The sequence below is a fragment of the Scophthalmus maximus genome, chromosome 14 (genome assembly GCF_022379125.1).
Source record: "Scophthalmus maximus strain ysfricsl-2021 chromosome 14, ASM2237912v1, whole genome shotgun sequence".
In the NCBI taxonomy this organism is placed as follows: Eukaryota; Metazoa; Chordata; class Actinopteri; order Pleuronectiformes; family Scophthalmidae; genus Scophthalmus; species Scophthalmus maximus.
In genome coordinates, this window is record NC_061528.1 from 8,154,070 (window position 1) to 8,170,051 (window position 15,982).

The following is a 15,982-nucleotide window of genomic DNA, read 5'->3' on the forward strand; positions in this document are numbered from 1 at the left end:
TCCACAATCCCCACTTCAAAGCATCATGATCACACGTGTAATGCTACCCAAGACCTGTAAACAAACAGACAGGTTAAATGGTCACAGTTTTTCATTAAGGTTAAGAATTAAGACAAAATCACACTTTACGAGCCTCTGTCTCACACACACACACACACACACACACACACACACACACACACACACACACACACACACACACACACACACACACACACACACACACACACACACACACACACACACACACACACACACACACACACACACACCAGACACACACACACACACACCAGACACACAGGCATTGACACAATTGTGCTTTATTGCTGTACAGGTACAGTACTTATATAAAACATTGGGAACATAATAATTATGAAATATCACATACAATCTTTTTTCTTTCCACAAACACATGTATGCAGGGTTAAAACATACTCTGTTATGTACAAAAAACAACCCCAAAAAAACAACAACACTATGAAAGACAGTGAGTTGCCCCTGTTCAGGTGCTGAGAGACCGGGAGAGCAGATCTCAGAGCAGACGACTCCTGACTGACAGAGATGACTGGCAGTAATCTGGCTGCCTGGGTTTGGTTCGCTTATGACAGACTGAGCTCGGTCATGAGGGATTGTACAGAGGGACACGACGTGTGGACGGGGGGTGTATGGTGGACAGATGACGAGTGGTTAGATGAGGGGACAGTGCAGTGATTCACAGTGCAGTGGGAAGCAGTTCTTCACATTAGACACTTTTTTTTAGACAAAGAAGAAAAAAAAACATCTTTTCAGCATGAGCATGTTATACGGGGCTAGGTCCAACATGTGGTCATGCAAGGTATGAAGCAAATATATGCTTTTAAAAGACAATAAAAAAACAAACATTTCCTCAATTTACAATTTCAGTAAACGTACAGACTCACCAGGACACTGATCATAACGACTGATATAGAGGCTCTTTCACTGGCATTGGTTAAGTCGACCAACACGATCTGGGTTCCTGTCGGTGTCGTTTGATCACAGATGAGTTTTAAATCCTTATTTGAATGAGCTGAATCGCACCACAATGAAAATGTCTGACATCGTTCTGCAGTGCAGCTGAACTCGCGCGGCCATGGTCACCGCACCGAGATGTGGAGCGGCTCGATATCTTATCATCAACTTGCTTTTAAAAAGAAAATAAACTGCATACATAGACAATAATCACATTGAGCAGTCGGGTACACTCTTTAGATACAGGTGCATGTTCCAGTAATAAGTTACACAGGGTTTCATTGATGTGCACAGGCAGTGAAATAAAAAAAAAAAATATTTATACATTCAGCCAGTCAGTCGGAAAAAATGCAGATCAGATGATTTTGCCATTTCTGTCGTGGACATCGTCGGTCTCTTACTTCCTCTTGAATATTTGTGCACCTTTACGCATCGACAGCGGCTGAGATCGATCCAGTGATGGTGCTGCTTATTTGTAAAGGCTGAATCAATCGGACACATTGCGGGGTGATCAGTGGGAATGAGAAATCCATTGGAGCTATTGATACTTTGTGGCTCCAGCAATTCGGACCGATCCTCGAATGTCAAACTCCTTGTCGAGACACGCTCAACCCATTACAGGAGTCAACACGACACTACATAAACACTGTGCAATAAAAACATCCATATACAACGAAAACATCTGCCTTGCATCAAAGGAACAGGACAACAGGATCAAGAGGAGGAGAACAAATAATCTTAAATAGAGTATAAAGAGTTTCATAGCCATAGACAATCATTCTGGAGAAAAACAAAGAAGATATTCACATTTTAAAATAAACCTCTTCTCTTTACCTTAGTCATTGCATCTAACCCAAAACATTCTTACATCCCAGTTGCACCATCATAGACAGTATTATCTCATCTCATCCTGGACTTTCAGTTCCATCTCTGGTCTCCTGCCATAGTAAAGGCTACAACATACGCCACTAGTCACAAATAACATAGCAGTTACCATGGAAACACCCGTAGAGCCGGTTTGATCCAATAGGAAGATGGCGGCGGGGGTCAGAGAAGGGGGTCAAGTTTGTTGGGGGTCAAGTGTGGAAAAGAGGCGAAGAGAGGACTCGTGGGCGTCTGTGAGGACTCGCCCACCACGGACGGACAGGGGGGCCTGTACAATGATCCAGTTCGTCTGTGCGTGAGTTCCTGAACATCATCGAGCTCACAAAACTGTTCAGACACAACAAGAGTTAAGTTCCTACTTTTAAAAATAAACGTAGACTGTCGTTTTCTTTTCAACATTTTCTTTTGATTGATTTAGAAACGGTCATTCATGTCAGTCTGTACATATGAGGGACAACTGTACACATCAGGTTTTTATAACTATTTGTTATATTAGACATTTCTTTCATAAGTTGTGTCACTTTGGCACAGAGCTTCATGTTCACAACATGAACTATATACCTTGTGGTTAAAGCTTTGTTATTTCAGCTTTGACTTAATCCCTTGAAGCAAAAGGTTGTTATTTTGTAGTTTGATCCCCTTTAAGTGCAGTAGTTTGCACTTTGTTCCTCAAAGGCTAGTGGTAACAGAGGGGAAGACAACTGCACCTTGGGATATTACTGAGGTTACCCTGACCCCTGGTCGCATGTTGCCAGGGCTGTAGTAGCACTTGGAGCCTAGACATGATCGGTTAAGTGAGAGCTTTGTACCTGAAGAATGGTCCCATGTCTAAATCCAGTGCTCTGAAGCTAAAAACTGGAAGTGTCCGATGGCGTCGGTTGGCTTGTAAACTTTGGAGAGGTCTTAGACTCGGGGAGGGGGCACACACAAGCACTCACAGGAACATCACATGACAACATGTCAAGTATAATCAGCACCATGTTCTTGGGGTGGAGCTCCTTCGTGTGCATCAGGACACAAACAATTTAATATCTGACTTCAACAACAATGCTGCGACTCTGCTCTTAAATCCATTGATGGATATATTTTGATCATATATTTTATCTCAGAAGAACTGAGAAAAAATAATAATATAATCTATATTATTTTTTCTGTTAGTAAAATATTTGATCACAAAATAACCCGTGAACCTCTGCCGTGTGTGCTCTTCACTCATCTCTCATGGGTAACACTTTCAGTGTCACAGTGCTGAGCTTCTATCATATAGGTCGGGGACTTTCTCCACAGTCACGGTCAAAGGTCGAGAGGCAGGACCTTCAGCCCGGGGACTCGGCTCACGCTTTGGGGCACGGAGCTTCAGCCTAGCCTCTGGGTGTTCAGGTTACTTGGTCCACAGAAGAAGAAAAAAAGAAGACATAAAGAGCATGTGCGAGTGTGGTTAAAAAGAGAAAAGCGGGGGAGTTACTTCACAGCTGATACATGTGACTGTCTGCAACACACAGCTGCTGTCACGGAGAGGCCTTCCTGTTGGTCCAGAGCAGTGTGGGGGGCAGGGGTGGGGACTGAGGCGGACGGTGCTTCCAGTCACCCCGCCCCTCACACTGCGCTCGCCGCCATCGCAGAAGCTCTCCCATGGCGGTGCGCTCATCCCCACTGGACAGACGTAGCCGCTGGAACACCTGGAGGGTGAAAATGGAGGAAGAGAAGACGAGAAAGAACAGAGCAGGTTTACATCGGAATCACACAAATAGAGTAATGACTTTTTTTTCTGAATGGACAAATGAGCAGATGAGGGAAAAAGTGGATATGACCAGGCTATGATTGGAGGTAATGAGGGGAAGAGAGCGTGAGATACAAGCAGTGGTTTTAGCGAAACACAAATAAACAAAAAAAAGGCTTTATTCTTATCTCCCTGTCACTGCAATCCCCTACACACAGATGAAAGAAAATGAAAAGTATCATCTTCTAATCTTGTCTCCATCAGAGATTACCACCTACTGAGCAAGAGAAAACAGGACAGTTTTGTCTGATTCATCATCCTGAATGAGCCAGCGATCATTGGGCTGGATTTGTCCTCTTTAAAGTGGGTCATTTCTTCTCATGAATCATTCTAATGAACAACACAGAGATGAATCTGCGGCTGGCGCCGAGCCATCTCACGAGAGCAGAGACACAACAGGAAGCCGTGGGGGGGGATCCCGTCTTTGACTGACAGCTTTAACGGCACCTCATTTCCATTTTCTCTATCTGTGGAGGGAGCCCACATCGTGTTCATCAGCTGGGAGAAGATCTTCTGAATTACAGCGAGGAGCCTTGTGCACAGAGCACCTCTGAGTGGCTCTCCTATTTTCTCACACACACACACACTCAGATCAAACACACACACAGTGCGCACACACACACACATACGAGTGTGTGAAGAGCACATCATCAATCATCTACCAGTCAATACCCAGGTAAATCAATCAGAAGGGAATTCCAATCTCCCTCAGTCAGTAATACCTGCAAAAGGACGGGGCCCTGGTGATCCACATCAGATTAGGAGGTGGAGGTTATAATGGTGGCAGTTCACGTACTGTTAAAGGAAAAAAAAAAAACATTCCTTCATGCTCCAAGATGAGATTTAACGGATGAGGCTGGCATTACTCTACAGTCTACCACATTTTCCTACCATATCTCATCCCCAATGAGCCCACTTGTTCCTACTCAAGATTTTTTTTCAAGGATCAGTAATTTCCAGAACAGTTTCAGCTGAAGATAAACATTCCGTGTGGCAGAGGACAATACATTTGGGACCGGCTCAAAATAAACTACAGTGCACATGTTAATCATAAACAGGGAGCATTTCATCCAGTGTAACAGTATAGCTTATTGATGTGATATAAATAATTCCTCAATAACAATGGAGCTCTATGGCACATTAAAGCCACTACCCTGTTTTTTTTTTCAGTGGGCTGTGCCCCCATCCTCCATTTTTCATATTTGCTAGAATTATAGCAGTGGCCTAAATCAAGTCAGCAAGACATACAGTATAATGAAACAACACTATACATTCAGTACACACACACACACACACACACACAGATTGACTGCCCTGCACAAACACAATACTCAGTGACCTAATCCATAATTTACACCTCCCAGCCAGGCTATTCTCTGCACTGGCGCCAGCCAGGAACACCAGCTACTGGAACAGTAGGAACACCATGTCCTTCTGCAATGCGTGACTTTACATGGACACATGAAAAAAAAAAAACACACACACACACACACACACACACACACACACACACACACACACACACACACACACACACACACACACACACACACACACACACACACACACACACACACACACACACACACACACACACACACACACACACACACACACACACACACACACCATTGACAGTCAGTGGGGGGATGCAAAAGGGTCCTTAAATAACAACGCAGGGTTGTCTGGCAGAAAAAGCTGAACCCGTCTCAACTTTTTACGCAACACAAAGTCACCCAGAAAATTGTTGAGCTGACCACTTCCATACAAGCACATAGTGCTGGAAGGTTGTTCACGGTTGTTTTATGACGAACTCAAACTGGGCTTTCTGGAAATTATTTTTTGCCTCACTCGTACTTACAATTAAAAATCCCCACTAATGCTGTCCATTCCATTTTATTAACACAGGGATATTTTTAAAGCCAAATCACCCGTATCCCCTCATAAGATCTCATCTATCAAAACGGATATGAATGAGTTCATATGATGTCCAATTGATCCACTAATTTCATAAAGTAGTAAAACTAAAAACATTTTCCCCATCGAGGACACTCAAGGACACTCCCTTCCTTCCTAGAAAACCCTCTGACCTCTGAATATGTGGGCAAGCCAATATCCAAAGCCGAACATACATGTTAATGGCTAGGTAATGTCATGGTAATAATATGATAATGTAAGACGACTAGTGGTCATTCAAATGTGTCACTCACAGACTGAGGCCACAGGATGTGACATTATGCTCTCAGCTCCTCCACATAAAACACATTCCAGTGCCAAACAACTATACACGCTAATGTGTCTATATACACCAAAACATTGATGACGCTTTTCATCATCAAAGGGAGAGATTTGCGGAGAGGTAGCAGTGGCCACTGACAACATATTTTGTAAGCTCTTTCCTGGAAATTTCAGCGGACAGGTGAGGTGACCTGGGGATTTCAGAGAAACTGGCATGTGACCTTTACTCGCACGTTTGCTTTGACCCTGGCAAACACAGGGGATTAATGGTGCTTCAAGTGTTGTTATTCTGAGTAGCAAACATGTGGCTCAGTGCTTCACTACACTTCTGCTTAGACTTTGTCTGAAGAGCTGAACAAGGACATCAGCATCTTCCAAGCATTTAGCAGCCTGTTTATCCCTTTTAGTGTTGAATTCTAACTACAGGGACTACAACAACCCAGTCCATTCATTCCTAACTGAATTATCCTCCCCCTTCTACTTCCTTCACCCTCTCCTTTTTATTTATCCCATTGGATCTGATAATCCTGCATAAACACTCCCTGGAATGCATTTAACTGAAAGGTATTCTGGGTCAGAGTAGTTCCTATTTCTTGAATGAAAATATGATAACAAACATGTTCCGGAACACACGTGAATTTGGTTAAGGGTTAACACTTATAGAAGGCCACGGTTTCTCTGCCCAATCCAAAGAGATAATGTCAGACACGTGGATGAACGTCGTGAGATGAATAAGATACGATATTCCTTTATTCGTCTTACAACGGGTACATTTGGGACACAACTCTTGTTTAGATTCATCACCACCAGCGGCAACAATTGTTCTAGAAAGAGTCTGTGAAAAGCTTAAAAAAGGTTCATGTGATGGATTCAGCAACATAAAATGCCAGCAGATGAATAAAAAAACGATAAAAACTGCAGTGTCCGTCAGCCGCACAAATCCATGTGTACCAATGTTGATATATACGCTAATATATAAACTACAATACAAATACAAACTAAATGTTTGAAAATGTTTTTTGACATTTTCCGGAGTCAATCCGAAAACAGCTTTTAAGGAAACAAGGAAACCATTTGTCTACTGCAAGATGCATTCTCTCAACAATCATCAACACAGCTCAATTCTCTCTTATTGCTTTTCTAATTTCCTACAACACCTGCAACCTTGAAACCTCCCACGTAACGTCCTCCCTTTCATGCTGCTGCATGAGAGGAACAAAAACAAACCATCATCCACACGTCATATATACTGGATATAGCTGAAATTGCTCTCTTACCATCACCTACAGCACTGTATGGACATGAACTGACATTGTCTGAATTCAGTATCTTTAGAAGCCATTTCACCTGAGAACAAACGATGAAGCTATCGGCAGATTACAGTGCCACAGCAGTTTTGTTGGTGATTGTGTGCAGGAATACTGATGCAGAGAGTCTGGCTGAACCCAAGAGCTGCAGTTTCTTTCTAAAAACAAGGGCTAAACAGGGAAATGATGTCCTGCAAAAGCAGTGGTTTTCATGGTTTTTCTTTCAAAGACCCATGTTTTCAGAAAATTATTACAGTGAACTTATCAAAACTTTTGAGGCAGATTTTAATGAGTATCATTACTATCATGGTCAATGAAAAACACTGCCATTAAGGGTGGAGAGCAGCAAGGCACGGCATACACTCACCACATCTCTACATGTGAACAGGGCCTCCAGTGAAACCCCCCCTGACCCCCCTCGCTGTTTTAGAGGGCAGCCCCCGCACCAAACGGAGAAAAGTTGAGATGTCCCCTCTGGAAGATAAAGGAGGGAGTGAGAGTAACAGCCAAGCTCATTAGAATCAAAGGGAGAGAGAGAGAGAGAGAAAGATAGTGTTACTTGGGGTACAAAAGGATGGCCCAGTAGTTCATGTATCTGAGAAGAAAACAGCTTTTAAGAAAGCAGCCTGTGCTGACACTTCAGTACTATATCTTGCACACACAAAGACGAGCTTCAAATAGATGCATTAGATGAGCTCAACCCAACTGTGGAAGCGGCGGCACAACATTTAGTCAACCTGAGGACTGTGTACACCGTGTGCCTTCACATCTCTAGTGGCAGCATCTTACGAATGTGTCCTGAGCTGCTCCATAAGTGGGACACAGCGTACTTTGCTCATCCTTGCGTTTCATACACCACTGAAGGTGGAGCTCAATCAGTGAGCGATGCCGTCTGCGATGAATCTAAATCAGTTTCCAATGCGGTGAAACTTTTTTTTTAAGAGCGTAGGGCAAACATTAATGAGGAGATCATTTACAGGACTGAATGAGTGTTCTCAGAATGTTGTGGCTCTTCAGTTGTAATATTTTCTGTCTATTAATAACAAGGGCAATTGTGGATCTTTTCCAGTTTAATGATTGACTGTTTAGATAAAAGCAAACCGATCAAAAGAGAATTTGGCCCCGGTCTTTTGTGGATAAAAGATTCTATTGAGTGTCTGCTTTTGCCTGAGGTGAAGGTTCAACACATGACAACTGTCATAAGAGGTTTTTATCTCCCAGTTGTGACTGGTTCTCCCTGTCGACGTCTCCTCTTCCACATCCACCGTGTGAGCGTGATCAAGCTGATAAGGCCCATGTGTCTTTATTCCTTTTAATCACAAAGACTTTCTAACAAACATGTGTCTACCAGGTTGGTGGTATGTCTCAGTTTGCAAAAGGCTCTTTGTTCAAGACGGTTTCCAATTTTTTCAGTCCCATATAATGAGGCTGTGTGAGTATGCGTGTGTGTTTATGAGTTACTGCATGAGAACGTGTGTGTGTGTGTGTATGTGTGCATGCAGGTTTTAAAATTCAACACTGTAACAGTACACCTGTCTGGAAAGCCAGAGAAAGCTCACATGTCATGAGTGATACGTGTCAGTCAATGGGAAGCCACTTTCCAGTCCACTCAAAATGTCAAGAAACCCAAAACAAAATGCATGCCTGATGTGGTCGTGCCATAATTGTGTTTGTGTTAGTGTCGCCTAAATGTGCAAGCATGTGTATGTACATGCCACTCACATTTTACATTTTTAAAGAGGAGGTCCGTGTGTTGCATAAGGTGCTCGAAGGTAAGGCAAGGACAAAAAAAATGGTCTCTGTTGCCATCAGTATAAAGCATGTGACACACTAAGTGCATGTGGTTGTGTGTGTTTACCTGAGTATGATGGCTGTCCATGTGTCTGTGTAGAGAGGCGGAGCTGGAGGAGTTTGACTTGCCATGACTCTCATCCTCCAGCGACCCTGAACACAATATCAGAAGCACATCATGAAGCAAAACACGCAGCTAGGTACAGACTGAAGGGCGGGGAGTTGAAACAACCTTTTCTCAAGCAGAGGGAAATGTTAAGGAATAAAGCAATCATTCGCTGAGTGCAGCTGAAGAAATTCACAGTTCTCTTTTATGATATCTGTGATCTCCCTTCCTTTATTTCTCAGGTCACTTGTGTGATTCTCATCTCATTCTTTGAAACCCCTCCTCTCTGCTTGTGCATTAATTACAGCAGCAGTCAAATCTTTATTCAGAACCGCGTGGCCTTTCGGCTTGTTTTGGGTAAACTGTAAACTATACTGGTTAACGGTGTCATTTAGCTCTACACTGTGCACGTCTAGATACCTACACATCAACAGAACTGCAGGTGGTTGGGACTGAACAATATGTTGCAATAAAAAACAGTGTCTCTTAAATAGAGTGTGGACTTCACAGAATGTAACATTTGACTTTCAATTTTTTTATAAGCACAATCAAATAAAAAAAAGGACTATTAACATTGAAGTTACTGTCAAAATTCTCAGACGGATAGTACACATTTTTCTGTAATAAACGAGAACACTTTGACAGACTAACCAAGAAAAGGAGGTAGTCCAATTTCAGCTTATTTCTTTTCATTGATGGACTCAATAGAAATTGGGGTGACCAACATTTTTTATGAAGTGGAAAATGGGACGTGGCTTAGTTCACGAGTCAGGTTTATTTTTTACTGTGGTATTTCACATTTATCAAAAAACACAATTACAGTTACATTTCGAACCTATTATCACAGACTTTGCTGAGCTGTGTCCAACCTAGACTTGATATTCTCTGTGCCACTGTATGAGTGTGCATATGAAAAAAACAATGTGATTTGAATTTTGACTGTAGATGTAAAATACATGGGCTGTTACCGTTGGAGATCTGGTTGCCGTTCTCCACGGGGGCGGTACTCGGGGTGTGGGAAGAGTGGTTGTTGGCGTTCTTGTCCTGTAGCAGCAGAGATGGCGAGGTTGGCCCAGAGCCACATTCTTCCCTACTTGGCAGATTGATATTAGAATTGAATCCTGGGAATTCAAAGAAAAAAACACACGTCAGTGCATGTCATTTACAGTAGATATCTGACTATGCATTCCATCATGCATAGTATCACGAGGGTACTTAGGAGTGGGGGGGCAATGGCCAATAATGTCAGTATGCAGTCTCTTTTATTCCCCACCCCTCCTTGTACCTCCCTATGCATTTTAAAAAGTATTCATTCAGGTCTCTCACTGGTGGGACGGTGACTCCACATGACCTGCCTCTGCCACTGCTGCTCACACACTGAATGAGTATGAGACTGCGGGTATATTAGAGTATGTGTGTGGGAGTGTGAATGGGAATTTGTCAGCTGCTGTCCCACACTGAGAATGTGTGCCTCCTTGTCCCCCCCATGGTCACAAGACGTCTAAATATAAACGTAGCAAATTAAACTTTGTGTGTGTTTGTGAGGGACAAAAGTCCAGGTAGAAAAGGAGGGACACAGAGTCTATGTGAGGGTCGCATGCTTGTGAAGGGCTGAGTCAAAGTGAGTATTTGGATTTTATTACAGTAATGAGACAGTATTGGTCTTTTATTAAATTTTGTGAATTTTCTAGTGTTGCAGCTGAGGCATGAGATATCTCATGACAGTGATTTCCTGAAAGCCTGTCAAGACCACCTGCCCTTTTCCTCTGGCATTCCTGTGGTTTGCTCATTCCCTGTGGATGAGGAAGGGGAGGTGGAGGAAGGAGAGGCAGCTGCTCTTCACAGAGATGTCTGGGATAGCAACTGTAACCCCTGGCCCCTCCCACAGCGTCAGGTATCACACTCAGTCATTTAACAGCCGAGGGAACGGAAGTAGGCCATCCTGTTAAGCCCATCGGCATCCCTCTGCGCTCTGATCTGAGCGGTCCGCCCTTGCTTTGCCCACTCAAAATACCCCAGCGCCAGGTTCCCGTGACACAGATGCTGTTTCCGTGACGCCAGCGCTTTACTCTGCGCACGTCCCGGTGCAGATGAAGAGTCAAGTTCAAGATGTCATTTGAGGCATATGTGTCAGCATGTGCACTTGCTTTCATACCGTCTCTTATATGGAGTTCAGCTACCTGCCCTTTAACCTTGTTACATTTATAGAAGTATGACACAACTGTGTCTCTTTGACCAATCACGCAGCTCCACAATAACAACAACAACAACAAGCCTCTGAGACGACGCAGCTAATACTTTCACTTCTTTGTAATGTTTCCAACTTGTCTCCTAGATAATTGTCCAGGATGTCCTGTTTGCTGCTACTGGGCAGGTCACACTCGCTTCAGCAGAACATGAGTGAGCTGTTAAATATTTGATGCCCATCCTCATCATGCTGCTGCTCATGTATTATTAACCCAGCCACAACTAATACACTTCCAAAGAAACGGAGACTCAGAATGGGACACACACACAGTTTCTACCTTCTCTGATGGGCCCTTTGCTTTCTCAATATGAACTTCGCTTTCGTATAAACAACACAAAGACGTTTCCTGTAGGTTTGAAACCTCTGATTCCAGGAACCACTGATTTAATTTACAGTATTACATGAGACAAATTCGCTTGCCCTCCTTTTGCAAAGGTCAACCTTTGCATCACTGTCACAGAGTCTGTGTGCTCGGCATGTTTTCGAGCTCAAACACAGCGAGATCATAGCTACAGTGCAGTGTGATGTGCAGGGGGCTGCACCAGCTAGCTCATTTGCTAACATGTTAGAAGGCAGCTGCAGCTGCCAAAGGGCACTGCACTGTAGACTGTAACAAATGGGCTGCCTTAAGTGGGCCAAAGAAGGTGGCTGGTTACAACACCTGAATTAATGTGAGGCGTTTCCGGTGTAGAGAAGGAAGATTTATGAGGAGGGCTTTTGGATGCTGGTGCATCTCGGTTCATGTGAGGGCATGTGTGTCACAGAACCGCACACAAAACAATGGCATATTACTTACCTACAGCACCGGCCTAAACCACTCTGGTCGTACAGAAGGTAATCACCCAGTACCCAGTAAATCATCTGACACAGTCAAGGCTGAGACTTTGAACATCAAATCATCACAGTAGATAGAACAGATAATGGACATGTGAACTCCTGCACAAATGCAAAGCAGGTTCACAGATTTGTTTGTGGTCTGACTCCGATTATCCCAACTGTAAGTCCATTATTAACCAATAAACGCAATTAAGGGAAAAGGGGAAAGAAGGACAAATGTTAGACTCCACGAGGGTTCAAAGTGGTTTTTTTTAACTGTGAGTGATTGAATGTGTATGAGCATTACTTGGGTGCTTTGGGTGCATGAAAAGCGCTATTATATTATTATTATTATTATTATTAATAATATATATTATTATTATTATTACTGACAGACCTCCATCTCTCATTTTCCGGCCAGACGTGGACTTCCTCAGCAGGCTGCGTCCAGAGCTGAACAGAGTGTTGAGTTCATCCAGGGGGCTGGTCAGAGGTCTGCCGTTGGCTGGATTAAACAGCAGGGGAGAGGAGGAGCATGAGTGTGCTCTCCGAGGTTCAGGACGAGACATCTTCACTGGGGAGTAGGGAGGTGGCTTCCCCAGTGGTTCACCACCTGCCCTTTGTGAAGACGTTTTGGAGGAGTCCGAGCTCCCTGTGACAGATGCTGTTCGTGTCAGAGCCAGGAAGCTGGCCTCAGGTGGGAAGGGGAAGTGTGAGGGAGGTCTGTAGGGAGGAGGGGCGGCACTGGGCGGAGGAGGTGGAGGTGGAGGGGTGAGTGGAGGTGTTGACTTCTTCTCTGGCATCAGGACAGTGAGGCTAGGGGAGGAGTCAGCCCTCTGGCGGGCATACTGTGGGGACAAGGGGCTGTCTGGGCCAGTTGCGTAGTTCAGGTTCGTCTCAAACACTGGCAGCTTTTTTACCTCTAGGGGGGTGAGGGGTGACTCATCTGAAGCAGGAGAGCAGGTGACGGGGGAAGGGGGAAACACCAGGAGAGGTGGACGGTGCGGGAGCAAGTTGGGGAAGGGAGCAGGGATGTCACAGCTGCCATCTTTGCCATGCTGAGCTTTGGTGCTGGACGTGCTCTGTGAGTGAGCGATGTCCATGGAAGCGGCCACACCTGATGCCATCCGTTTGGTCTCCCCACTTTGAGGAGGAGATGTTCCTAATCCTACCAATCCCAGACCTAAAGTCTCACGTTTTGTTGCCTTGGTAACCACAGAGGCAGGAGGTCCACCATCTTCTTGAGGGAAATACTTCATCTCCTCGTAGACGGCTTCTGAATCAGAAGCCTGTTCTGGACTGTCAGGGGGTTCCTGGAGGCTCCGAGCCCTCGGCTGGGAGCCGAACATCTCTATGTACACATCCTCTTCGTCATGACCCTGGTACAGACTCAGCGCTACCCCTTGTGGCATATCAATAGAGGCTGCTTTCTGCAACAAACCACCAAACCCTCCAAATCCCCCAGCACGCGACAGCAAGGCCAGCTTCACATCAGCGGGACGCAGCTGGCTGAGGTGGGGTGCTACAGCATTGATATCTTCATATGAGCCTGTCAGCTTGGTGTTGGGACTGCGCTTTGGTTTGGGGGGTGGCACCTTTCTCATGGTCGTGTAGTCATCACTGTGGGGGCGGGGCTTGGACAATGCTGAAAATCATAAATAAATCAATAAATACAAGGACAAGGCAAAAGCACTGAGGCATAAAAACACCATCTGTTATATCTTCTAAAGACCAGGAGAGGTGATATACCTGCAGGGTCTGTGGGGGACAGCTGGGACTTAGGGGGACTTCCAGCTGGCGAACAGTAGCCCTCTGGAGTGTGGCTCTCTTTAGCTGCCATTGTCAACCGAGCACTAACTGCTTCATAAGATGCACTCAGACGAGTGTTGGGGTCCCTCTTTGGTTTGGGAGGAGGTTGCTTCCGCGGAGACGAAAGACTCCCACCGCCTGCCCCCTCCTCACTGGTATGAGCAACCTGCTGCAGTACTGGTTTGATGGGTGGACTGGCAGAGGAATGGACCATGTTCTCGATGGCAAGGGGAATGGGCACTGAGCTGGACCGAAAGTGGCGGATAACTCGACTCCCACCATTGGCGAGGCTCTCATGGACTTTCCCACTTTTCTCTACAACCCTACAAATGGGTATAAGTAATAACAAAATACATGTTTAAATTAAAAAAAGACAGACCATGAATATTATCATTTGTACTTAATTAACAAAAGAAGCACAAAAGCCTTAGCCAAACATACAACATCCTCCCATACAATTATATTCTCTGATTGAGTTAATTATGCAATTTTATCATTAGTATACTCAAACTCAATATCCGATTTGAGCTACGGAGGCCAATTGGAGGATAAAGACCGAGGAGATTATGCTTTAAATCTAATCTCTTGGCAGCAATTTGATAACATTTCCAGTTTGATATTTCCTTCAGTAATCTGAGTGTACCATCTGTCGGTTCCATGATTGCAGGAGGGTGCTGGCTGACCATGCGTGTAGATGACAGGCGACGCAATTTAAAAAAAAACCTGCTGAGAAATTAGCTGAGTTTGGGCAAATGTGTGCATTTGAGTGCATTTGCATGCAAGTGTGCAGAAGTGTGTATGTGCCCATTAATCCCCTACATAATACAGCTACTATAACGCCTCTCCCAGTCTGCCCACTGACATCCCTGCTCCAGTTCGAAGCCTCCCTGCGCACCTGTCTCCCGTCCCAGCAGCAGATGTTACATGTACAAGGACACATAGAGGATACAGAAATCATGTGAGTGTATGTTTCTTTTTTTTTATCATTCTGGATGTACTGCTTTAAACTAATGTTATACTGAGTTTCATCCTCCAAAATATATGAAAACATATTCTAATGTCACTTGCTGTTGCAGTCATTGCAATGTGGTGACTTTTCACATTTTGTGCGTCAGTTGTGGTCCTCCCTTTCTCAAATGAATAAGTAATTCACAAATTATTTCTTTTCCCACTGTATTTAGTAACATGTAACTTTATTTCTGGCCATTAGTTCCAGATTATAATTTTAAGTGAAAAACCTGTATTCTCGAGGACTTATGACAACAGATCTTCCAACATTTACCTAAATGCAGATCTATTTTGTCATTTTGTAACAAAGCCTTGAGACATTAGTATATTGGTCACCACTCACAATCAACCTAATATAAAAGTCTGTATTATGCAACAGTGCCATTAGTCAAAACAAATGATACTGCCTCCTATGCAGAGATGGAAAGATGGTATTGAAATAATAAATCATGTTACGCAGTATACCATAGAAAGGCTAAAGAAATATATCAGACGTAGCCATTCACAGGTCTATTAGGGCTAAAATGCATAAGTCACATTTCAGGCATCATCTTAAACAAGGCCATAATTTAATAATTTCTTATGGCCTATTTTGAACTCTAACTCAGCCCTCCAAGGGGGTTCAATTTTCTCCAGGGTTAATATGTTGTGTTAGAATGAGGTGAGGTGGAGATAAGGATAGCGTTCCATAGGTGCTCACAACACTAATACAATCTGATAACGTAGATCATTATCTGAGTATCCATCATGACACTTGCAATTAACAGCCTACACTGCACATTCAGTAACATCATTAATCACAAAAGACGCATGCCACGCAGGCACACACAAATAAAGACACGCTTTAGGAGAAACATTTCCTTTGTACAGTCGTAAATCCTGCGAAGGATGGTACCTGCAGATCATTTGTTATTTTGTGGTATAGATCATATTGTAGTGACTGATAAAATCCCTTATTAGAGAGACCTCAGTCTTGATGGGATGTATTCATGTTTAGTAAT

At 43.9% G+C, this 15,982-nt stretch overlaps 1 protein-coding gene across 4 annotated transcripts in view; it reads right to left on the reverse strand.

The window, feature by feature from the left end:
- Nucleotides 1-307: 307 nt before the first annotated feature.
- Nucleotides 308-15,982, reverse strand: part of myo16 (myosin XVI) — an 82,361-nt gene continuing 66,686 nt past the window's right edge. For 3 of the 4 annotated variants that reach the window (XM_035604283.2, XM_035604284.2, XM_035604282.2), the window contains exons 31-35: nt 13,914-14,296; nt 12,562-13,809; nt 10,069-10,221; nt 9,062-9,147; nt 308-3,557 (exon numbers count right to left, since the gene is read on the reverse strand). In XM_035604283.2, coding sequence (XP_035460176.2) covers nt 3,387-3,557; nt 9,062-9,147; nt 10,069-10,221; nt 12,562-13,809; nt 13,914-14,296 — 2,041 coding nt within the window. In that variant the 3' untranslated portion in view covers nt 308-3,386. Of the gene's footprint in view, nt 3,558-7,570; nt 7,678-9,061; nt 9,148-10,068; nt 10,222-12,561; nt 13,810-13,913; nt 14,297-15,982 lie in introns of all 4 variants that reach the window. The other variant, XR_004784343.2, reaches the window with a different exon arrangement.